Source organism: Petromyzon marinus, chromosome 9 (genome assembly GCF_048934315.1).
Source record: "Petromyzon marinus isolate PM22_M1 ecotype Great Lakes invasive population chromosome 9, UKy_Petmar_22M1.pri1.0, whole genome shotgun sequence".
Taxonomy (NCBI): domain Eukaryota; kingdom Metazoa; phylum Chordata; class Hyperoartia; order Petromyzontiformes; family Petromyzontidae; genus Petromyzon; species Petromyzon marinus.
Genome location: NC_133675.1, coordinates 8,416,213 through 8,441,843, shown reverse-complemented (window position 1 = coordinate 8,441,843; position 25,631 = coordinate 8,416,213). Strand labels below are relative to the sequence as shown.

The window sequence follows — 25,631 nt, the reverse complement described above, 5'->3', positions numbered from 1 at the left end:
ACAGGAAAAGCTTAAGCAGCTGCCACTTCACTCCCTGCTAACCATGAACTGCAGTATAATGGTTGACAAAATATATTTCATAGCACTTAATGGGGTTTGCTGTGAAATATATTTTTAAATAAATGATACTGCTTGTACATGTCGAGCCTTTTGTCAATCAACTGGTTGACATCCTCCCCCATGCTGTGCAGGTCATGGGGGTTATTTGACCACAGTTTACCACGGTGGTTAGTGCAGGATGGTAAAGGCAGGAAGCATAGACTTGGGAGCATAATATAGCACGATGTTGAATTTTTGCTACACTGCTCTCTGCTGACAACATAGCTCCATATCCTCCAACACATTTTTTGCATGGTGATCAGTCCAAGCACTATTCAGGCTCAATTCCACTTGGATATTGAAATGATGAAATCTGGTTTATTCAAGGCAATTTCTAGGCTTGGATTGATGCTTTTGCCAGAAGATATAAAGAATAAAACGCAATAATAGCAGCCTACTGAATTGGCCTTTGAGAACCTTTGCAGTTAAGTCATTTAGTCAATAATACAATGTGAGCTTCACTCAATTGTTACCATGCAATTTCTCTTGATTGACATTTTATATTTTGGCCCCTGAAGATTGTCTTCAAGCTGCATAGATAATACAGTTTCTCTTTAAACACAATACATACAGTCTCACATTTCCTTCTGTAAGACATTCTATTATCGAGGCACAAATTGTGATGACTTTGCATCGTTGAAATTTACTTTTTTGCATTTAGGAACGTGGTACCTTAAGCGTTTTACATTATATTTCACTGACGTGCTTTTAGAACTTTTTTTTTTATAAAACGACATCAAGCATATCCACCCTGAGTATTTGTCCATGGCTCACTTTGGCAGGAGTCGGAGGAGATCAAGTCCAACGAGCTGGACGTGCGTCTGCGTGTGACGGAGGGCGAGCTGCGGAAGAGGAGAGAGGAGCAGAATGACTACATGGAGGTGTGTGAACCTGTCCTTCCTCTACCACTGAACCGAACAATTTAACCCATTCCGATGACGTACCGAGGCCCCCACAAGGCCAATGTGAAAGGGTGTGGTGGCACAGTTTGGTGCCAGCTATCATAAGAGTGCGGTCGTGTCTCTACAGTTCTTGGTGGCGAGTACAATGTTTTAAATAAAAACGGTGCTTTTCCTCTCTAAATTAACGCTAACCGCCTGCGCTTTCTGAGATTTGGCGGTGAACGGGACCCACCCTGCAACTTGCAGACATCCCGCAACGCGAAACGGTTAACGCGGCATGATCTATGGACAGATTTTCTGGGTTGTGGATTAACAAATCTTGAGGCAAAAACATAAATATATTTGTGCGCTGCTTCCCACTCGTTGTCAGTCAGTGAGGCAGCACACACGTCACATTAAACACATGGCAGGTAAACCTGACACGTTCTCCGTTTTCACGCCCATTCTACACGGGGAAGCAATTGCATATGTATTTGTCGCTTAAGTTGTATATGTTTTGCATTATTCGTGTTTTTGATTTGACCAAACCACCAGAACCCCCCCCCCCCCATTACACGGAATAATTGAGAGTCGACTGTATTCTCGTCCAAGGGGACATTTTAAGCCTTTCCACCCACCCTTTTTAGTTTCCCAACTGCCCATTTGTAATACAATACCTTGGTGGGGGGAGGGGAGTTTGAGAACAACAGTGGCTGTGATGATTTGCATTGGCGAGTTATTGGTTCACATTCCTTCCACATTTCTTGTAGCACATGGTTGCATAATCTATTGGAGTAAAAAACAAACCCTGAACTATATTCTTAGTTTTTTCGGTAAAGTCACGTTGAAGAGAAACAACAAAATAACAAAATATATATAAAACAATAAAAAATGCTCACACCACTTTGTTGAAGGGGGAGCTCGTGCGGCGAGCAAGGAAGCGGTAGAGCTTAACGAGCAGGCGCAGGTAGATGGGTATCGACATTCGCCATAACAAGGACCGTAAGGTTCGGCGCACGGAGCCGCGGAGCGAGGACATCTACCTGCGCATGCTCGTTAAGCTCTACCGCTTCCTTGCTCGCCGCACGAGCTCCCCCTTCAACAAAGTGGTGTGAGAATTTTTTATTGTTTTATATATATTTTGTTATTTTGTTGTTTCTCTTCAACGTGACTTTACCGAAAAAACTAAGAATATAAATTACTGCAGTCACGAAAGCTTTAAATCAAAATTTAAACCCTGAACTCTTAAGGTGTTTCCTATTTTGGGTGACAATAAATTAGATGCTATACACTTTGTACGATCCATATAAATTGGTGCGCATTCCTTAAGCACAGTTGAAATTTGAAATATCCATCTTATTAGTTCTCCTTTGGAAATTAGAGTTAAAAATAATTGTATCTATCAATAATTATCGTTGACTGACATTTCTGCATGTGTTCACTCCTGTAAAAATTCAGATCCATGGGGCTAAGATCAAGGAGCTTGAGCACCTCAAAAGGAACTTTAAAGAAGGCATGGATGAGCTGCGAACCCTGAGGACAAAGGTGGGAATATCGGCGTCTTTTGTGGCTTCTTTTGGGTGTTGCTTGGCTTTACATTTGGGGCTATGCGGATCAGGCAACAAATATTGTAGAGAAGCCAATCAGTGGGGCTTTAGGTGCGTCGTTAGGGTGGGGAAACTGTGGAGTGTCTTATTATAGTATCACTGCCCACTTTTGACGTGTATCACTTACTCTGACCTCGGAAGGGACAGTTGGGGGCTACACCTCAACCCCATTGCGCTATTTGGCGTTTTTTGGCTTTTCTTGTTAAGGGCATTTTGCAGTGACACCTGATGAGAAAAATTTTAATACATCTGTAAGTTTTATATTTATAGACTGAATTTCATTTTCAGAGAACATGACTGCAATTAATTTGTGCTTAGTTATCAATGCCACAGCCAAGACATTAAAGTACACTTACCAAAGCATATACTTGTTACAAAATGTATCATGACTCATGCACCTGTAAGTTAAAATATTTAACTCAGACTTGTAAATGTATAAGAAATCTTAAAATACTGCAGAATAATTTCGTACAAGGTGTTCAGTATTGTACAATAAAGGACTAACATATGGAAATTCTTGTTGGAAGCACATGCAGATTAAATGTTGCTATATATTTGAAAGTAATCAAGTCATGTATGGTACTTTATTGATTATAAATGGCCTCCATCTTATATTGGTATTGATTTATATGTGAAAAGAGTACTCAAGTTCAATGTGTCTCTTACACATGGAAGCATTCTCTCAAATGTACCTTTGTTTGCTTTGGTTGAATAATATAAAGGGAGTCCTTTATAGCCAAAGGTAAAGGCTACATGTTGTAATTCAAAACAGCTTGCCATATCACGACTAAGAGTAATGACCCGTGTAAGGCCAGGAGCTATATCGGCAGTGTAACCCAAAAACTAGGTCATCATCAGTGTTTCACGCTTTCTTGGGCAAATGGGCTTGGAGTTACTGATCTGTAAATGGCAGTGATGGGAGTAGGGAAGCAGGAAAGATATTAAATCAGCTGTGCTGGGTGCAATGGTCATGGTACAGTACTTGATTGAGCACATTGTTCGTGAGCGACACAAGTTTGTATTGTTGATGTTCTTTAGTTTGAAAAGATCGCATTTGGGGTTCCTTTGACAACTTTTACAATTTATTGTTCAAATATGATTGGCTTCAATACTGCACATTCTATTGTACTGAATTTGATCGCAGCTGTAAATTGATGCTGTTGTATAGATATATTTGGCTCCTAACAATAGTGATGATTCTAAGAACGTGATAAAAACATGTATAATGCGTATTAATTTTGTTTAAATTCTGTTTCCCAGTACATTTCATTCTTGTGTTTTTAATGTTAAATTATCATACTATAAGAACACTAAAGTTTATTCAGTCGGTTCCATGCAGCAATAAAAAAAATTGGCTCTGCTGTGTATAATTGGAACATGTTTGTTTTAAAAGTAAAATACGTAATTAATGAGTATTGTTTACCAGCATAGTTGATAAGTTTTTATAGTTAATATTTTTAAATGTAAATAACTATTCCTGGTTACTTATTCACCCAATTTATCTTCATTGGTTTACTTTAAAAGTAGAGAACAAATACAGCCTAGAGGTAGAGCTTGTGAAGGTTCCTCTAAAATTATTGGCTTCATGAAAATGGATTTGGCATTAAAACATTGCTCTGATCTTCAGTTGATTAAGAATTGCACCTCCAAATGTGACTGATCTATCAGTGAAATAATATTTTTTTTACCTTATGGCCTTTGGTAGTGCTTTAGAAAGATAAATAACTCCTGAAATTATTTGATCTGAAGTTTGTATAAAATCTAAAGAATGCTGATTATATTTAAACGGTTAGCAGAATAAAATTGCCACTGACCCTGGGTTTGAATCTGGGTAGCCACCCTTGATTCCAGCCCAATTCTTGATTATGGTAAGTTGATGGTCTCACTGACTGCTGTGAATAAAAAAAATATATTTTGTGTTTCACTTAACTTTTCAAAATGTTTCCTCTGAGAATTTAAAACGTCTGTTTGACTGCCATGTGGCAAACATTTGTCTGTGCAAGACATGTGGAAAATTAGTGCCATCTCTTGCGGATAAAAGATGTCACTTGAAGGGCGCTTAGAAGTAGTTTTATGATGTGTCCTACTGCAGGCTGTTTTACAATATGGAGTGCTGCACCATTCTGAAAGTGCTAAATGGATAATTCATCTCAATACATGACACCAGTAGCACACTTGGAATAATATTGGTATAATAATTTTTTTGTGAGCACTAAATGCCACCTGCACAGGGCCTAATGTCAACCGGTCCTGTCTGGGTCGGCAAGCCGAAAAATATTTTCCGCACACCACACTCGGTATACCTCTTTCTGTGGCCATAGCTACTGGTCATCTGGATACATACCCAATCCAGTCGACCAGTGACCCCAGAAATATTTTGTGAGAAATCAAGCCCTGCCGCTGCTTCATTGCACACGACCGTGCTGTGCACTGTACAGGTGAAGTGTCTTGAGGAGGAGAGGATACGCACCGAGGAGGAGTTGGCCAAGTACCGGGAGATTATCAACCGGCAGAAGGCAGAGATCCAGGAGCTGCAGGAGGGTGTGCGCGCAGCTGACCGCCTCCAAGAGCAGATAGAAAGGTATAGGTGGTGTTCTCATGTGATTATTGACTTACTGGCACGCACATGCACAGGGCTGCTTAGCTCGGGTCCATCTCATGAAGACGTTAATGCTCGATTATCCTTTTAGAACACTTCAATCGAAATGGCCTTGATTAAGCAGTACGAGTGGACCGCTTCAGGTGTAGGGTTTGCAAAATATTGCATTTCGGCTATATCATTACATTATGGTTATAAACTTTGCATTATGGTTGAAGGTTTTTTTTGCATTGTAAAAAATAAGAATTTATGTATTTTCCTAATCATGTACTTCCAGTCATTCTCAGTGTTTTGTCGTGCAATTCGAATTAATCTCATAAAATGTAGTTGTCAGATAAAGTGACCAATTAATGATCCATTTTCAAAAGTGTACAACTCAACAAATATTTAAAGAAATATTGATACAGAATACCATGAATTGTATTCCATCATAGTTGACTGCATGTCTTCTTTTTGAGTTGTAGATGTGTACCAGAAATTGTACTAAAAACGCTGCCCCATTGCAACATGAGCAATTGCTCGTATTGCAGAACGTGATCAGTTTTTTTGCTGAGGAATGGATTACCTTGAGGCTTTGTTGACTTAACACCTGAGCTTTCAGGCAACAGATGTGAAGTGTGTCTTATTGCACCTTGTGTAATCCCATCTGGATAACTCGCACCATCATCAATGCTTATGGCAATACTTGGGAGTAAATATATAACCTGTTTCAAATGTTGTGATAGCCAGCATTCTGAGATGCATCATCACTCTTTTTTTGGGTTACTTTAACAAAGGAAAGGGTCACTATTATTGGGGCGTTCAGGAACATTTATATAATTGACCATATTAAGGATTATTTTGCTGAGTTTTTTTTTTAAATGGGCTTTTTAATCAATACTGTAGATATGAAGCAATTATTAACTTGCAATATATCAGTGTCGGAGCAAATAATATACTGTAATAATGCATACATTTTGACTTCAAGAGGAAAAAAGGTTTTCTTTGATACATTTTTGTTAACTCTTTAGAGCTTGACAAATCCTCCAAAAAGCGTTATATTGTTAATTAATCAGAATATGACACCAATTACATCGATTTCTCATTGGCTGTAATATAAGTGGAAAATGTAAGGTGTAATAAACCCATTTCTGGTAATTTATAAGTGCCTTCGTTGTGATAGTTAGACTCTGTCTAATTATTCCTGATAGAATTGCTCATTAGAGGCTTATTCACAGAGACGGGTAATTCAGAGTAGTTAGTTAGTTTCAAAACATTTCTCTTAATTCGTTTACCTAATTATCGGGATATAAAGTTTTTTTTACCTTTTCCCTAAATCAGGCAGTAGAGAACACACATGTGGCTTTCATTAAATTGAGTTTATGCTTTATAGGCCGATTGAGCAAGAGCAGGAATCGTTGTGCTGTGTACGGTATTTTGGCCATTTGAAATACGTAAAATATCTATGAAACATTTTCAACTGGAGCTAAATAATCAGTGTGTCCAATTTTTATAATGTTTTTGCAGATTATAATGTGTATATATTTTTCTTCAAGAAAATTAAGATTGTGGTAAATATTTCATAGGGAGGAAACCTACATTGTATACATGCTTTTGCTGTACAGTGCATTGTATTAGGTGGTAAGGTAGATTTAATTGACATGTATACATGAAGGAAATACTTATTTCTTGCTTCCAATAAGATTCTGGACAGTTTTGCTGTATCGGTCGAATATTTAAACCATTGTACCTGTCCTCACTTATATCGTTTGTTTGGCATATTGACCTCTTTTGAAAGCACTTTCTTAAAAATCCCCTCCGCTTGCATACATGGCTTCCAAACATCAGCCGGCAGTCCAGCCAGAATGCTTATTTAAATGTAAAACTACTGCTTAAAGGATTGTAAACTTTCCAATTGTGGGGACAATATGAATAATCCTCAATTTATTCAAGTGGGATTAAAGGCTGCCACAGTACCTGACTTGGCATGCAGGTTGAGATCTTGCCTCATCGCTTATGAACCTTCCCTTAATAAAAGCCATGCTTATGCACCCCAAGTAACCCGGTTCTGGCTAGATGCCTGGCTTAATATAGTCAAGGCTCCTTTATATTCACGACCGTTATTAAGCATACATTGATTGTATTGAAGAGCCTTGTTTTCTAACATAATAGCATTCTCATTATCCTGCACTCAGTGGAGACAAGATTTTGGGTGCATTTATTGTATTAAATGTATTCCTTGTGTGCTATATTCCATTGACTTTGCTATGTAATTTGTCTTTGCACTTTGGGATATTACATGTGCTATAACTTGAAATTCCTTGTGATAAATACTGCTTGTATTAATTTTGGTGCTGCTTTGCTTGAGAAATAAGACTTAATACTGTCCCATTCATGGTATGTGTTAATGTCGTATTTAGGCTTTCTCGTAATTTTTTTAGTTTTTTTTTATAAATACCCAAAGATGGAATTTTTGCAGTGATTTCGATTTTATACACTTTGTAGTGTCATGTTAGTTTCATATTTTTTATTCTTTTACATTTTAATACCAGCTAACAAACTTTCCATTTTCTGATTATATCGGTCTCCAGCTTGCTCTGTTAATGGTACAATCTAATTTTTGGACTTGTCTTAGAAAATTAATGTTAAACATACATTTGTAACCAATTACTATAAATTAATTTTCCAACATGAATTGGTTAACCTTTCCGTATTTTTGTTCAGTGCTGAGTGGATGAACACCAGTATATATTGTTTAAATAACGGTGCTGGTGGGGGAGGGAGGGGTGATTTATCAGTGTTCATCAGTTAATACCAAAATCCTGGAGCCCTATATACATGCGATACATATCGCATCATTCAGTATCGTTCTGTAGTTTAATAAAGCGTGACATTGTTTTATTCTCAAAGCTTTATTATTCAAGCGTTTTCCAAAAGACCCCTTCGTTGAACAGTCACGTTCTTAAACCCAGAAATCCACACTGCCGACAACAGCAGCCCTGATGACAATGAAACCGGCATTCCTGGCATTTTCTTGGCGTTGCAGCGATGAACAGGAGCAGGCAGTTCTTCGCGAGGAGTTGGCGGGCCTGAACTGCCTTGTGGCCGACCTGCGGGTGGACATCGCCGGTAGCCGTGAGCGCGAGGCTGAACTGCTGGCCTTTGCGGAGCGACTTGCCAGCAAAAACGCACAGCTACAGTCCGACAGCAACGGTCTGCAGGCCAGTGTGGATCGACTGGAGGCCTGCGAGCGCAAGCTGATGCAGGAACTGCAAACGCAGGGCCAGGCCAAGGAAGCACTGGTGGGTGAACCGTACAATGCAAAGTGAATGTTTGGATCTCAAATAAAGTTTACAGTCAGGTGTTGGGTGGATTGTTGCATCCTGCCACCTTGAAGCACAGCAGCGACTTTGGGAGGCCTCTATCCTCATGGCTGCTGATGATAATCATGGCTCTCGACTCAATTATCTGGGAAAATGGGCATGGGTGGCCCCAATAAAATACAAACAACGCAAAGCGTATGTGAATCGAGCTATAAAAAACATGTATTGTTTACTTACGTAGAATGGGGATGAAGATGTAGAGCGTGTTGTCCATTTGCATTGCTTTTTGTGACAAACTCTTTAATTTTTAACATTTTATAGTCATGTGGGCTGTGAAAATATCTTATTTCTTTTCTGCAAGCACAATTATTCTGCAACCTGGGTAATTTACTTATGGATAGTCAAAAGTTAACTGGATATATACAATGTTCTTTGCATTCGATCGGTGTACAACTAATTGCAGAAAACTATTTTTTTTAATAAAAAAATTCATTTGAAAAGGTATGCATTGTATATTTAATTAAATTCCACGTCACTGTCTTTTTGAGAGAGGGTTTATTACTATTTCAGTGGAGTTCTTTCAGTGAAATTGGTTTGTGGCAGATTTGACAGTAATGACATGGCTGCAATATATAATTCAGCCAATTCACTGTGAATATAATCAGACCAGGTTGCTCATTTAGTGAGAATGATGTACACTTAACAGCAATTGTTGGATTTTATTGCTTGTAGCCTAAATGTAAAAGGAAACTTTAAAACTGTGGGCAATGTTTCATTCGTAATTGTTATATCTAAAACATCAATAATTTTTGTAACAATTTTAAATGTTATTCTATAAAATGAATATAAAGTTAAAACATCTTCAAAGCTTGCGGTTTTGTCATCGTTTGGATGCCACAAATCGCACATTAATATACATCTAATTTGAGTAAATGAACAAAAAACAAAGGGGATGAACCTTGACACACTCATTATCGTTCATGAATGATGACCATAGTAGGTAGAGCAGTGGCACAATGGAAAGCATACTGCTCGATTTAACTTGACCTTGGTGCGATTACCTGCCATGACTAACATCAGCAGTGATATCTGAAGCTCTTGCCCCCTTCCCTTCACCAACCAGTACTGACCGGCATGGTGCAGTATGGACAAACAACCCCTTATGACCGATATGACATGGGGGGGGGGAGGCCTTTGCCCAGCAGTGGATTGACAAACAGGGATATATATATAATTGATTATGATAATTCGCAAATGGTGTTGTTGGCTTCTAGGCTGCAGAGTTGGGGGTGGTGAAGAAGCAGCTGGAGGAGGAACAGCGCCGCCTGGGTGCAGAGCTCACAGAGGCGACCCGTCAGCTAGCGCTGCTCCGTACACAGGCGGATGAGCTGAGGGATGAGCTGGCCACCCAGAAGCGAAAGCACGCTGCCAACACCAAGGATATGAGCAAGCAGCTGATGCATGGTGAGGGAGCCCAGATGCTTCAAACTCGCAATGATGAGCACTGCTGACAGCTGTGTTTGGGCGAATTTAATGTTCCTTTGGTGTTCTGTTAGTCTTGCACTGTTACGTCCTGTCTGTCCAATATAACACTTACGCATAAGCAATTGATCCGATATATACCTTCTGTTCATAACTTTGGTAATTCATATTTAGTACAAGACACTAGTTTTTGAATTATTAAGTAAGATACATAATTGCATACACCTCCGCCTCTGATCTCGAATCCTGAAGGGGTACAACAATGATGACGTCATTCTGCACTATTTAAGGCCGAAAGCAGGTGGATGGCTTCACTATTCTAGCAAATCGTCCGAAGATGCTGGATGTAATTTCCAGCGAAACGTCGTACTACTCATTGTAAATGTTGTGGATCCACTCTTCAACACACCGGTGGGCAAAAAGTAGTGAAATATTTGTCTTTTGTCAACGTGACACATTTTTTACTGATTGGCCGTGTCGGGTGGTGGAGGGTTGCGACACATTTATAAATAACGCGATCTAACCCAAAAACCTTTATTATGATAGGATCTTGGTTTGTGAATACATGGCCCTCAGTATAATTCTTTTTTCCTCTGTCCGATTGAATCCATTATACTACAGTAGGTGAAGAGACCTTCATGCATGGTTTGTAATGCATGATTTTGGCTATGCATTATAACATGACGGGGGAGCGTGATTGATATTGCCCATTGTGAAACAAAGGTTCTATTAATTAAAAATTCATGGTCTGTTTGAGTAAGTTATGAGGCAAATAAAACCTCTTATTACGGCTTGTTGAAAGCTTTAATGTAACTGGAACAAATTCTTATTTTTCCTACCTTTGCATTGATGACATGTGATGACATTTAAATATTATAAAGCATGTTCGGGCATCTTTATATATTTCAGCTGTAAAACTGCAGTAATAAAGGTAAATAATGGTTTACAATAAGCTTTGAATTTTCAAGAGATCATGCTGCAATTTTTGTTTGAAGTGAAATATAAACTTGCAGACAGTTTTCTTAACGGAAGCACAGCGCAATAACAAACATTACTTGGTCTTTAATTTACACATGCTGTGTTTTTCAGCTCGTAGAAAACTGGAGCAGCTCGAAACGACTCAAGAAGGCAGGGAATCTGGAGGCATGGGAAGCCGCTCTAGCTCTTCTGGTGAGTTATATCACTCACTTGTGGAATGTGTGTGTCTCTCAAATTCCCAAGCGGGACATGCATGGCTGCAGAGTTTGTGTTACAACATTACTTATTGAATATTTTTAACAAGGTTCATCTTCTGGGTTATTTCGATAAAGTCACGTTGAATGGAGATAATATACTAAAAATAATAACAGAATAACAGAAATTTTACAAGGTTATGTTATAATTTCCTTTGACCATATAACCCAGAATGTGCCCGATCTCGGAAGCTAAGCAGGACTTTTGAGCCCTGGACTGGACAGTGCTGTTATGTGCGACCACTATTTATAAAGCAGGTGTTGTAGGCTTTGTGGCTATGCTGTGGACAGCATTGGGCAGTGAAGGAAAATCCATTCATGCTGGTATTATGCTCGACCATTTATGCTACCAGCCTTAACCAACCTGCACTCAGCAGTGTGGTGAAGTATGGTAAAACAACCCCCACAATCCATGCATCACAGTTAGCGACTGCTGGATCTTTGCAAGGATCTCTTTATTTCGATGGCATGATGTTAACTCCCTTGCCAGATATGCAGGAGGTCCGGGGTTCGATCTCGACCCTGTGATACCTGTATATTTTGAGTTTGCATGTCTACCTACCCGTGGTCATGTGGATTTTTCTCCACGTCCTCCGGCTTTTCCCTCCACATTTTGAATCGGCATGCATTTATAGTTTTTGGCTACTATAAATTTCCACATTGTAAGCTGCTTCGTTGAGCTATAATTTGTGGCCAGGTCGCTTCTCAAAAAGAGCTATGTAGCTCAGTGGGCCTTACCTGGTAAAAAATAAAAAAATAATTTAGTTTCAGTTTATCTCCCTCATCTCGTCTCCTCGTCAGGCTCGCTGAACGTGCGCGCTGGTGGCAGTCGCGACGAGGGCTTTTCGGAGGTGGCGGGCTCCAGCCCCGGCACAGCCGACAGCTTTCCAGAGGTGGACAAGAGCGTGCTCATCGAGCGCATCGTACGCCTGCAGAAAACTTTAGCCAAGAAGAACGAGAAAGTGGAATTCCTGGAAGATCACAATCAACAACTCCTCGAAGAGCTGCGCAGGAAGACCAAGTGAGTGGCTTGATTTTGGTGCAGAAATGTAACTAATGGAAGCCAGTTGTGATGTTTAAAGATACAGGTTTATGTGCCCGTTGCATCTCATAAGTGTCCACCGTGAGTTTAATCTGTTTGGTTTTATAGTTTCCAAGCATTTGTGAGTTGCAAGTAAAAAAATTGCATTTAACATGTGATGTGCTATGCTCCCTGCCTTTATCAAACCTCATTCACCAGCATGGTGAAATATAGTCCCTTACCAGTGTGGTGAAGTAATGTAAACTAAATTTTGATTTAAAGCTTTCGTGACTGCAGGGATTCATATTCTTGGTTCTTTCGGTAAAGTCACGTAGAAGGGAAACAATAAAATAATAAAAATATAAAACAATAAAATTCTCACGACGTTTCGACTGAAACACAAGCAATCATCATCAGGTGTGAAAACCACAACAATAAATTTTGAAAAAAGTGGCAGGTTTTTTTTGGTGCTAACGTTTTTGGTGCTAACGTTAAAAAAAAACCGCCACTTTTTTCAAATTTTCTTGTTGTGGTTTTCTCACCTGATGATGATTGCTTGTGTTGCAGTCGAAACGTCGTGAGAATTTTATTATTTTATGTTTTTATTATGTTATTGTTTCCCTTCTACGTGACTTTACTGAGAACCAAGAATATAATATAAACTAATTCCACGTATATTTTTTTTACATTAACCAGATTACAAATTTGTTGGATATTTAGATAATTTTATGTCATTTGCCTTAAAAATGTTCAAACTATACTTTTTATAAATGCCCTTATTCTAATAACTTTTAACTTTCTTTCAAATGCAGGTTTTATTACTTTGGAATAAATGCAGCATTCACAAGGCTAGTTTGAAGTAATAGTTTAAAATATCTTTTGAAAAGTAAATTCGATATCCAGCACCTGAATTTATTTTCAAAATCTTTCATTGTTGAAAATGTGTCTGTAGTCAATGGAGATTGTGTTTTTTGTATCTTTAACAGTAGATGATTACAAATTTTAATAGTGTATGTAAAGTATTATTTTTTTGGCTCACAATATAAGGACGAAATGCTATTAAATTTCTCCCTGCCTATATTATTCACAGAAGAAACACCCACTTTTCGATAAATTTTGCTTGACCATTCAGTCGATTACAAAGCGTTTTATGCGAGCCAACCACCAAACTTCCATAGCAAGGTTACTTGAAATAGAATCACTTTGTTCGATTGCTCCATTCCATTATTAGAGGTGTGTGTGTGTGCTCAGCACAGTTGATGTTTTTTTCTCCGTTTCAGGATCATACACAGTTACATAATGCGCGAGGAGTCGGGGGCCCTGTCCTCTGAAGCTTCGGACATGAGCAAAGCACAGCTATCGCGCAAGGGTGGCATCATGGCATCAGTGTTTTCGTCGCAGCTGGCCGACAGCACCATGACACTGGAGCTGTCTCTGCAGATCAACCACAAGCTGCAAGCAGTACTGGAGGACACAGTCCTCAAGAACATCACCCTCAAGGTATCTGGCATAGACATCCTCAAGCGTGGCCTTTATTTAAAAAAAAAATCGGTTCCCTTGCATAGTAAAGGTTTTTTGCAGCATTTTGAACCTGTGACCTACAAAGTGAAGAGCGTGTTATTTTAGAGCTACTTTGGGAATCTTTTTTCTTATATTTGAGCTTTTATCGTGTAACATGAAACACATTTCATCAGAAGCATTCTCCCATGCCTGTCACGGTACTATTTTAAAATATGCTTCAAGAGGAGGGAGCAGTAGTGCATTAATGGTATAGTAATTTGTGCATTGCACCATGATCCCAGCTAGTCGGCTGAGTTGTATTCCTGACTAGGGCTAATATCAGAGACTAGTGATGTCTAAACTAGTCCTGGGCACCTCCCCACCTGCTGCCCATACCCATGTGCTATTTGCAGACTAATCAGCGTGGTGAAGTATGGTCAAACAGACCCCCATGACTGGCAGGACACGGAGAGACATCCAAAAGTGGAATGACAAGGGATCCAAATTATTTTCATTATCTTATAAAAGTAATTTTCTGTCGGTCTCTGTTTGCCTGTGTGTGTGCGTGGACACAACTTTCAACAGATTTAACTCGCAAACCATGGGGTTTACGTTTCAAAAAAGTACTAAGATACCACGCGATAAGCCCCGTGGTGAGCCAGCACTGTTCGTATTTCATATCCCTCAACTTTGAAGTAGTAAAATTAACAACTTAGTACTATTTATTAGTACTAAATTGTGAAAGACTCAAAGAATATATATTCACCCCCCACTTTCTATAACTTTTTGGACTTCTGCAAGCCTCTTATAATTTTGTTGACAGACAAATGGACAGACAAACAGCATGCCGGGCTTTCACAATAGCTAAGTATTTGTGTATGTATACGTTATGTTTTAAGATAAGTTTTGAAATATATTTTCCCCCTGGCAAAGCCGGGTACTTCCCGCTAGTTGTTTATATAATTGGTGAGACTTAAGTAGGTATTTGGAAAATAAAGATATTTTTCCATTAAATGTAAAAACTTTAGTTATATTAATATAATATACTAATTATATTTTGAGGTACCGCATTTTTAATCAAAAATAACATATGACAATGTCAAATCATTTCTTAATATGTTACTATATTTTACAGATTTTTTTTTTAGTTTTAAATTAAAACATAAGACGTAACTTTCCCAATAAAATAATTCAGAGATCTATTAGGTAACTACATCCACATTTTGTTCAGCCAAGTTGGAGCAGCAGCGAATTTTAATAGCATTTAACCAAAACTCATTTTATGACATGAAGGACAAGCCCATAAGGACCTCTTTGGCCATTGTAACGCTAGAATGTGCCACCATAGCGACGCGTCATTGGCGTCGCTCTTGCGTGGCAGGTGCTAGCGGGGCAGTGTACCTAGTTGCTCATGCGTACACGACGAACGTCATCGTGGGTCCACGGATCCCTGCAGCGGAGACACAGGAGGCCCAGGAGAGCTGCGTTTCACATCACGGAGTTGCACATCACAGAGAATCGTACAAGCGAAATGCACGCGGCCGGAGGATAGAATTGAAGGCAGAGCAGCAGACGAGCAGGGTGGTACACACACTGAAACAAACATTGTAAGTTCCCACGCAAAAACAGTACTTTATTAATTGTAAACTGTTTCAGTAAAGATTATGAACTAAGCGACTCGGTGAGTAGTAATTATGTGTGTAATTAATTAACATTATGTAGTGCTAGCATTTAGTAATGTAATGGTGTTCGATATTTTATTTTTAAACCAAGGTTTTTGTTTCAGTGTGGTTCAAAGTCAAAGGGACATTCCCAAGACACAGGCATGAAAGCTGATCATTATCGATGGTTGCACTATCCCTATTTTCATAATGCATCATTCGTACCAAAAGGCAGTGTTATCCCTCCATCACCAATTTTCTTTTTACAGCATTTGTGATTGAGTTTTTTTCTTTAGCCACAGTTCTTTCAAAACAAAAGGTGGGGTAAGTTTGAATGGGTCATTTTAGGTTGTCATGTGCAAAACATTTTAATTGACTTCACTACCTTAAGTGGAGGGAAAATATATTGTGACGCCACAATTATTGTCCATATTGCACATTTTAGAAGTTTAACAGTACATGCTTTGTGTTAAATTTAAGCATGTATTAGAATGTATATCCCTATTTATCATGAAATTTGACTCCGTAATTGCGAGTATTTGTGCAGATTACTAGTGTGCCGACAGCATGATCTTTAAAGAGGTTGCTCTGATGGTCAGTGGAAACTGCCTGTCCTCACAGTAACCAAGGCGTCTCTCGTTGACAAAAGAGTAAACAGCATAAAAGCTGCTGACGTCAAAAAAAGCACACAAGTAATTTGCCGAGAAGTAATTTTACTGCGTACTGCAATAATTCACGTTTCATGTGTGACTCTTAATTGGTGGGGAATAAACCCACAGTCACCCCCATGATGATAAAACTCAAATCGGTAGCCTGCACAAGGATACAGGGCACCTTTTGATGACTTTGCTACTTTAGCACACACTTTGGCAATGTTCCCAAGCAAATTGTTTGGTGGTTATGGTGTCTGGTAGGTGGCTCTGCCAGTGAATAAATTAAACCGGCAGGAAACACATAACAAGATGCATGCCATGACATCCTCTTCTGTAAATTACTTCCTTTTTCAATTAAATATAGCCAGCCTCTGCTCAGCTCCTAAAAATGAGCATCTGCACCTGTCAGATAATTTATCTAAAATGTTGCATTCTTTCTTTTTTATGGATAGCAGAATAAAACATGGTGTGTTAACAAGTAAGCATGGATTTAAATTTGATTTTTTTTTATTGTATACTTCATTGTACAATTTTGGAATTTATACATCTGCCATAAATTATTATTTTGCTTAAATGCATAGCAATGTGCACAAGTGCTGGTGAAAATGAATTACTTTCACAGTTTTTGCATCACACATTGGTTTTGTAGATACTGTTTTTGCATCACACATTGGTTTTGTAGATACTGTTTTTGCATCACACATTGGTTTTGTAGATACTGTTTTTGCATCTACTATATTGATACACACATTATAGGTGTGTTGCGGTGCATCGATTTATTAATTACAATAGATTCTTACCCCCATGATACATTCACTGTATCGTACGTGTAAGAGTGGATTCGTTGAAATGAACAGAGGTATGCAATGAGTTTGCTTGACCCCTACAGCCAAAATGCACAATTCTGTACATGAATCGTAACCTTAAATGGTAAAAATGCATTGAATCATGAGGGCGACATTAATATAGCCCTATTCTAGGATTTTTTCGGTAAAGTCACGTATATAAAAAAAAATGTATGACGATTGCTTGTGTTGCGATCAAAACGTCGTGATATTTGTATTATTTTTTATTCACTTTATTTTCATTGTTTTTCCTATCTATGTGACTTTACCGAAAGAACTATAGAATATGAATTCCTGCAGCCACGAAAGTTCTAAGTAAAAATGTAATATAGCCCTACTACATTACTCTTGGTTAAATCACAATACAAGCCTGGCATGCCTATCATTATGTACTAAAAAATATACAGAAATGATTGAACATCAATGGCGATGTTATTTTTATAATGTAACATTTTAAAACATAAAAGAGCCACAGTTGACCCCACTGATATCCTGAACCCATGAAAAAATTGAGCTTCGGATTTCTGTGAGGTTTCAATTTTTTCCTTTGCAATATGCAAGCAACCTTCGAGGACATGAGTCATTGGTCTTTTCCTTGCATATTCTTACTGTTGTGTAGCTGTTCCCTTGAACTTTGTGCAGCACAGGTTACCAGTCTCTCAGAGATATTATTCACAAACATGATATTCTAATAATGCCATTAAATACGATACATTGTGTACCCTCCAGGTCAGCCTGCCCGGATATGTGTGGTTTGCAGTGCTATGGAAGGGACAAGGGAGCAAATTATGTTGCTGGTTATGTTGAGAAATGTGTATATGTTGGATGTCCATAATTTTCTTGAAATCTGAAATGATGTTAAATCTGAATAGTTTTTTTTTCATTTGGATGAGTCAACATTGTTTGGTGATGATGGTCCTGCCACATTTCATTCAGATTTTCACACTGCAGGCTTGGCTATTAAGGCTTTGAATGTTGGCTGAAAGTGTTTAAGCTTAATGGCTTTTGCCAAATGTATCCATGCGTGGAATGAAAAGTCTCCAATAACTGCCGTATTGTCATTGCGAGAAGTCTCCATATTGTTGAATTTTTTCTATTTTTTTATAACCCTATTCATCCCATTAAAAAATTGTCTTACAAACGGCAAAGAAACCATTGTCAAATACAGCGTTGGCATTAGAGAAAAGAATGTATCGTTAGTGAAGGTGCTCTGACATATGTATCATTAAGTTTAAGTCTTCAAAAGTGAGATTAAAAAGGATTTGTTTCATTATTTACTACAGCGTACATTAATAAGTAACGTAATAAATGTCAATATATGTTCTTCCTATACTGTCTAAAATCAGCTTCAGTACATGATAGGTATTCCTATTGGTTCCAGAATTTTACTAGTGTGCACGTGTCTTTGTCAATATAATTGTACCCGTATTACCATCCATCACAAGCTGAATACTGGTAAACACTGAATGACTCATTCTTTTTGTTGTTTCTTTTTAGGAAAACATGCAGACCCTTGGTAAAGAGATTGAAAGACTCACAAAGCTTATAGAAGATCATCAGACAAAGAATCAACCCTAAATCAGCATTGCTTGTGCATAGGCTGGTAAATGTCTTACGTGCAAGTACTTTGATCTCTGAGCTCGGTACAACGGCTTCAGTTGAACACAAATTATCATGATGTGTTTTTTTCAGTTTTATAAGCACATGGCTCTAACACGTGTTTGCTATAATTGCATGGCTGGAATTCTAAGTTAAATTCATTATAACTCTAATATGAAAGATGTATGTGTGTGATAATTGAATTATATATATTACAACAACAAAAACATTTTGCGTTTTAAGGTTATTTTCCATTGCACTGTGGTATGTTAAATTAGATTATTTACTGCCAAAGATGCACTGTATAAATTAAGGTGATGAAATGGAGAGCATTCGGTGCATATTTGACTTTCTCAATTATTTCTGTCGTAACAATTATTAGTTATTATCTATTATTAGAGGTTTTCAACATCACATGTACATACAATGCCATTGGCTGCACAATATTTTCCTATCAATTGGTGTGGATTCACTGCACCAGCTGGCTACACAAATCCAGTGTCTGCTGCTGTACACTAATGTTGTCGGAGCTAATCACATGTCTTTACTGCAACATTATCTAGTGTTTGTGGGCACTGGCCTGTAACGTGACACTCCCAAGAATGCAGTTCACCTACCCTCACTGGGTAACTTGCAGATCCAGTGATGCAAATCATTCCATAAGTTCCCACCATGTCATGCCAGAACATAGTGTCGTGATCTCCTCACATGGATAAACTGTAGAGTGGACTTACTGATCTCTTGTGTACATTCTAATCTCTTTCAAGTGTAATAGTGCATTCATAATAGCATAAAACATATGAAGCCAGTCACCCATGTTAACTGCATCAACATACCATCAACCAAATGTGTGTATTTTTAATGAGATATATGTATAATATGTATATATAATTGAGATGCCGGTTATAGTTAAGTAGAACATTATGAAATGTAATATTTACTTTATGTTGGGAAGAAAATATGCGTTGCGTACTTTGTGGCAGACATGTGGACATGCTTCTTGAACGGGCAACGGCTCCAATACTTCTCAACCAAAGTTACTTCCCTTTTCATTCTGTTGCCAGTGTAAGATGATAAGAACCATTTATATAACGAATTCTAAATATAACAGTAGGGGATGGCATGCATTTAATGTAACCATCTGAAGAATCTTAGTGCCAACTGCCAAACCCAAATTAATGCCTTGGCCATCATATGGATAGCAGGTTTTTCCCAAGCATATATTGCTCTTGCCCCAATTGCTCGACAGTTTTCAAAATAGTTAAGTCATTTTTTATCATGCAAGCATATACATTGTCCAAGTGATGGTATGTGCCAAGTATCTGTTGTATAAAAGTGACCGTAGCTCCTGTTAATGCGTTATTGTCTATATAAAATAGTCAATTGATGGCCTATTTAAATTATCCCAACATTGTTAACAATGCATGCTGCACATTCATGTAGGTAGGTGTGGTATGTGTTCATGTACACTTACGGTTTATTTTAAATGTTCTTTGTGTTGTGCATAATGTATGTGTGCGCATCTGGTTCTTTATGTAAAATGTATTAACATAACAATTTTTGATTCTGTTTTAATTGTACCTTATCTGTATTTTAGTATGTTGAAGTTTGCCTTCTTTCATGCCCTGCAAATATCTATTGGTTTTACAATAATTATGAAATGTTAACATGAAAGCATTTGTTGTCATTAAGTCACATCATAGAGAAATAAAACATACTGTATATATGTATATGTGTGTATAAATATATACAGTATATACACGTACACATGTTTAATGTACATTGTTTCTTAATGTGTTCATTCTTGTATGTATATATGGAAATATCGTTTAATAAAGGTTTTCATAACTTCATTGTGCAATTGTTTTTATTCATGCACGTACAGTGAGGGAAAAAGTATTTGATCCCTTGCTGATTTTGTACGTTTGCCCACTGACAAAGAAATTACCAGTCTATAATTTTAATGGTAGGTTTATTTGAACAGTGAGAGACAGAATAACAAAAAAATCCAGAAAAACGCATGTCAAAAATGTTATAAATTTATTTTCATTTTAATGAGGGAAATAAGTATTTGACCCCTCTGCAAAACATGACTTAGTACTTGGTGGCAAAACCCTTGTTGGCAATCAAAGAGGCCAGACGTTTCTTGTAGTTGGCCACCAGGTTTGCACACATCTCAGGAGGGATTTTGTCCCACTCCTCTTTGCAGATCTTCTCCAAGTCATTAAGGTTTCGAGGCTGACGTTTGACAACTCAAACCTTCAGCTCCTACCACAGATTTTCTATGGGATTAAGGTCTGGAGACTGGCTAGGCCACTCCAGGACCTTAATGTGCTTCTTCTTGAGCCACTCCTTTGTTGCCTTGGCCGTGTGTTTTGGGTCATTGTCATGCTGGAATACCCATCCACGACCCATTTTCAATGCCCTGGCCGAGGGAAGGAGGTTCTCACCCAAGATTTGACGGTACATGGCCCCGTCCATCGTCCCTTTGATGTGGTGAAGTTGTCCTGTCCCCTTAGCAGAAAAACATTTTTAAAGCATAATGTTTCCACCTCCATGTTTGATGGTGGGGATGGTGTTCTTGGGGTCATAGGCAGCATTCCTCCTCCAAACACGGCGAGTTGAGTTGATGCCAAAGAGCTCCATTTTGGTCTCATCTGACCACAACACTTTCACCCAGTTGTCCTCTGAATCATTCAGATGTTCATTGGCAAACTTCAGACGGGTATGTATATGTGCTTTCTTGAGCAGGGGGACCTTGCAGGCGCTGCAGGATTTCAGTCCACGGCGTAGTGTGTTACCAATTGTTTTCTTGGTGACTATGGTCCCAGCTGCCGTGAGATCATTGACAAGATCCTCCTGTGTAGTTCTGGGCTGATTCCTCACCGTTCTCATGATAATTGCAACTCCACGAGGTGAGATCTTGCATGGAGCCCCAGGCCGAGGGAGATTGACAGTTCTTTTGTGTTTCTTCCATTTGCGAATAATCGCACCAACTGTTGTCACCTCACCAAGCTGCTTGGCAATGATCTTGTAGCCGATTCCAGCCTTGTGTAGGTGTACAATCCTGTCCCTGACATCCTTGGAGAGCTCTTTGGTCTTGGCCATGGTGGAGAGTTTGGAATCTGATTGATTGATTGCTTCTGTGGACAGGTGCCTTTTATACAGGTAACAAGCTGAGATTAGGAGCACTCCCTTTAAAATTATAGACTGATTATTTCTTTGTCAATGGGCAAAAAAAATACTTTTTTCCCTCACTGTAATGTAATTATTTGAATGTATTGCGATGTCATCATTACGATGTGTATTTATCATCAATGTGTAGTTATCCTGTCAAGCACAACAGGTTTTTCAGTCTTCACTGGTTATGTAACAAGTAATGTGTTCATATGTCCTGTCATCGGACTACTTTATACAAGTTGAAATTGAATTTAATAAATTGGTGAAAGCAGGCTGGGCCAGAAACGAATAAGTTCAGCCATAAGTTCTAGTTGGTCCCAATCACATCACTCCCATCTATAATAACATTAAACTAATAATCCTATCATGTTTGGATTATACACCATGTAACAACCTTACCAAGGTCAGTAGAAAATTGCCCTGTTCAACTGACACTAGTCCATCTTCGCTGTCTATAAACCGAGTGTTTTTCGGGGGGAAATATCTATAACCTACAGTAGCATATGCAGTGTTTCCTGTTTGTGGTATAAAAATGTGCTTAGAAGGGGAAATGGTGCTGAAATGTTACACAAACGGCAGTGAAATGCACAATCAGGCGTTGTCATCTCCCTGCTGAAGGGAAAACTGAGTTTATCACCACAGTGTCTTTTACTGGGTGCTATTGAGCACTGTACGTTGACAAGAACATACAAGCTGCGCCCAGACTCTTCAAGATTTGGGGAGAGGCGCAGTGACCGTTAAGCCCATGGCTGGTTTAAAGATTTGCTTGTAAGTGTATGAGGTTTTAGGCGTTTGCCAGACTAGGTAAGCTTAAAGACAAAATTTAAATCACGGTTTTGAGTCGTAGAACTAATTTCTTCTTTCCTGTTATGGCTTGTTTGCATTTCATAAAAAAAAAATTGCAGTGTACAATTGAGTAAATTGATTAACAGCTCATCGCATGCTTTTCTCATTCGTGAGCACGAAAGCGCTGCACTTTCACGTGTAACAGCCATGGCAATTCATTGCTGAATGAGGGTCCCCCTGCACAGGTTCTGTGGATTATTTGACCATACTTCACCGTATTGGTCAAATGCACTGTGTACAAGTAAAAAAAGACATGTAATAGTTTCGCGAGCAGCGTGAGCGACTTTGTGAGCTGCAACTTTAGAACTTGGGTACTGCGTACATTTAATACAGCAATTTGCTGCCTGTAATAATATGCTCACTTAGGAGAGGGTACAGTGTTAACAGTCTACCTTCAGTAGCCCTGCATGAAAACTAAGAAACTGCATGTTCGTTGCTTTGTATTTTGAGAATTACGTACAGAGTGGAATGACCATATGCATATAAAGTATTGCCTACAAAGTAATGCTCTCCGATATATATATTTTTTACCCAATTAACCAAATGAAAATACATATATAATTGACAGTAATTAATGTAATTGTTCTGCCGTTTGAGGTACCGCTCGGTTCATGCCTCACCTGAAGTCTTCTCATTAATAGCTTCACTTTTTAAAATAGGCAGCATCACCAGCGATGACTGTGAATGAGTCGCTCATGGGGCGAACGTCTCGGCGGAGCACTCAGCCGGCACTTCACATTCAGTTTCATTTCTGGCAGATGGATGTGTGTTCGTAAATGTCGTCTCTCTCAGTCTAGCCACACACACACACACAAAATACAATCATTACCTTCTTTACGCGTATTCCAAATCTGCAGACTAAATATGTTGGTAATTAACTCCTTTCTAGCAGCCCATGTGAAAGGGCACACCGTCCAATCATGACAAAAATGTACATGAAGGGGCATCACAATTCGTTTTCTGACACTAGTCCAGTGTTCTTAATTGCAAGGCCCGCGGGCTTTTATTGTGGACCCTGGTGGCTTTTATTGGGGACCCCCCCCCCCCCCCCCCATCATCATCGTGCTGCTGTCAAACCCCTGTTGTGCGGTCCCCGACAATACACAACACGTGACCCCCCCCAATCATCGTGCTGCTGTCAAACCCCTGTTGTGCGGTCCCCGACAATACACAACACGTGACCCCCCCCAATCATCGTGCTGCTGTCAAACCCCTGTTGTGCGGTCCCCGACAATACACAACACGTGACCCCCCCCCCCCCCCAAATCATCGTACTGCTGTCAAACCCCAATGGTTTTAAACGTGTGGCGGCCCTCACCCCGATGTTGTCTTATCGGCGAAAGTGGGCCCCCCCCCCCTTTGAAAAGTAGCGATGAACACCGCTGTGGTCCATCTTCACTGTGTAGAAATCCTGTGTTTGTGTGACGCCCTTTTGTGGAGGATACACTTGCCTTCTGCGAGAGCTGAGATGTTTTTGTTTTCTTCTCATAACATAACTCCGATTGCACAATGGGATAAAATTAGAAGATACCCACTTGTGGGTGTCACACCTACATTTCAGAGATTGTCTAAAGCAGGTTAGCTCACAGGAATCTGACGATGTTAAAATCTATTTTCGAAAAGATTAAACAAAGTCCAGTATCAAAAAAACGTGCATATGGCCCAATCACAGCACAGTTTTCATCCTGTGCTGTAAATTAAACAAAGTTGCAACTTGGGGTGTGGCAAATAACGCGTTATGAAAATTATATTAAGGGTGACCTGTGTTACACATTGCCCGAGCAGAGCAAATTGAAAATAATACACGGGCACGTTTTGTTTCTAATTAAGTGGCACTCACCGCACCAACAATTCTAATTATCATCGTTTATAAGTGAAGCTCTGAATTATTGTTCGTCATTTGAACCGCAATGTATGAACTGTCTCCTCTTGTGCAGTGAACGCCTAACACCTGCAGGTGTAAAAGCATGCCCACAAGTAGCATCAGCAGCCATGATCAACCCACTGCTAGATGAAGGCCTCTCCTCACCCCTTGTTTCTACAATGCAACCATCCACCTCGTATAGAGGTCGACAACCCAAAATAACAAGAATGGAATTTTTTTCGAATTCGGTAAAACAGAATTTGAAAAGCCGCAATGCATGTGAACATGAGACGGTGGTCCTGAAATAACATTAACGAAAGAGCCACAGATTGCCGACTTCTGAACGAGTACCATTACTCGCTCCATCTCATCTGATGACGGACTCCTGGAAGCGTTCCATTCAGTGCGCTACGAACCTGGCGACCCGGGTTCGTTTCCCGCTCACGGCCAACACCGGTGACGATAATTATCTGAACCGTAGTCGGACTCAGCCTCAAATTAATACCTGGTGAGATGTGTAAACATCGACACTGGGGAGACAAAGGCGGCCGGACGTGGTGTTGGCCACCCATCCCCTCCTGTGTACCGTGCCGGCCTTTATTAGGTGCTCGCTAACAGCACTTGCCCCAACAGTCTGTTAAGGCTACACGGGGGATCTTTGTCTTTGCTCACCACATGAAACAGCACGCACGTGCTTTTACCGCTCGTTTCCACCCAGGGCGCTGTAAGTCCGATTGTGGAAGCTCCGTATAAGGTTTCTCAATTGTATTAACAAAGGCACAATGCAAGATGTATTTTTTGTTGAAGCACCCGGATATTTTGGCCAGTGTGGGCATGCCGTGCGTAAGGATCGTGTTATTCTGCATGCACATCGCGTGCACAGCTCGTTTGTCAATCCACTGCTGGACGAAAGCCTCCCCCACGCCGTTGAGGTTACTTGACCATACTTCACCACAATTGGTCAGTGACAGTTGGTGAATGGGGGGACTGGATTAGTTCAGATATCACTTGCTATCTATGTTCGCCTTGGCCGGGAATTGTGGACAGTATAAGGCGGTATAAACGCGAAAGCATAGAAATACCGTACAACAATTGATGTTGATGCACTGCTCTCTTCTGCCGACCACGTGGCCTCGAATATGTTGCGACGCAATACTTGTTGATTACATCACACGGATTAGTTTAAAAATTAACATCGAAATACAGTCCAACGATGGATGTTGATGCACTGCCCTCTGCTGCCCCACCACGACGCCTCGA

The 25,631-nt window shown here is 39.4% G+C and overlaps 1 protein-coding gene across 1 annotated transcript in view; it reads left to right on the top strand.

Moving 5' to 3' along the window:
- CCDC186 (coiled-coil domain containing 186) overlaps positions 1-20,334 on the top strand; it is a 29,652-nt gene extending 9,318 nt beyond the window's left edge. The window contains exons 8-16 of the mRNA XM_032950598.2: positions 882-980; positions 2,439-2,525; positions 5,026-5,168; positions 8,212-8,467; positions 9,763-9,952; positions 11,060-11,140; positions 12,004-12,223; positions 13,504-13,723; positions 18,380-20,334. Of these exons, the coding sequence (XP_032806489.2) occupies positions 882-980; positions 2,439-2,525; positions 5,026-5,168; positions 8,212-8,467; positions 9,763-9,952; positions 11,060-11,140; positions 12,004-12,223; positions 13,504-13,723; positions 18,380-18,460 (1,377 nt within the window). The 3' untranslated portion in view covers positions 18,461-20,334. The remainder of the gene's footprint in view (positions 1-881; positions 981-2,438; positions 2,526-5,025; positions 5,169-8,211; positions 8,468-9,762; positions 9,953-11,059; positions 11,141-12,003; positions 12,224-13,503; positions 13,724-18,379) is intronic.
- Positions 20,335-25,631: the final 5,297 nt, after the last annotated feature.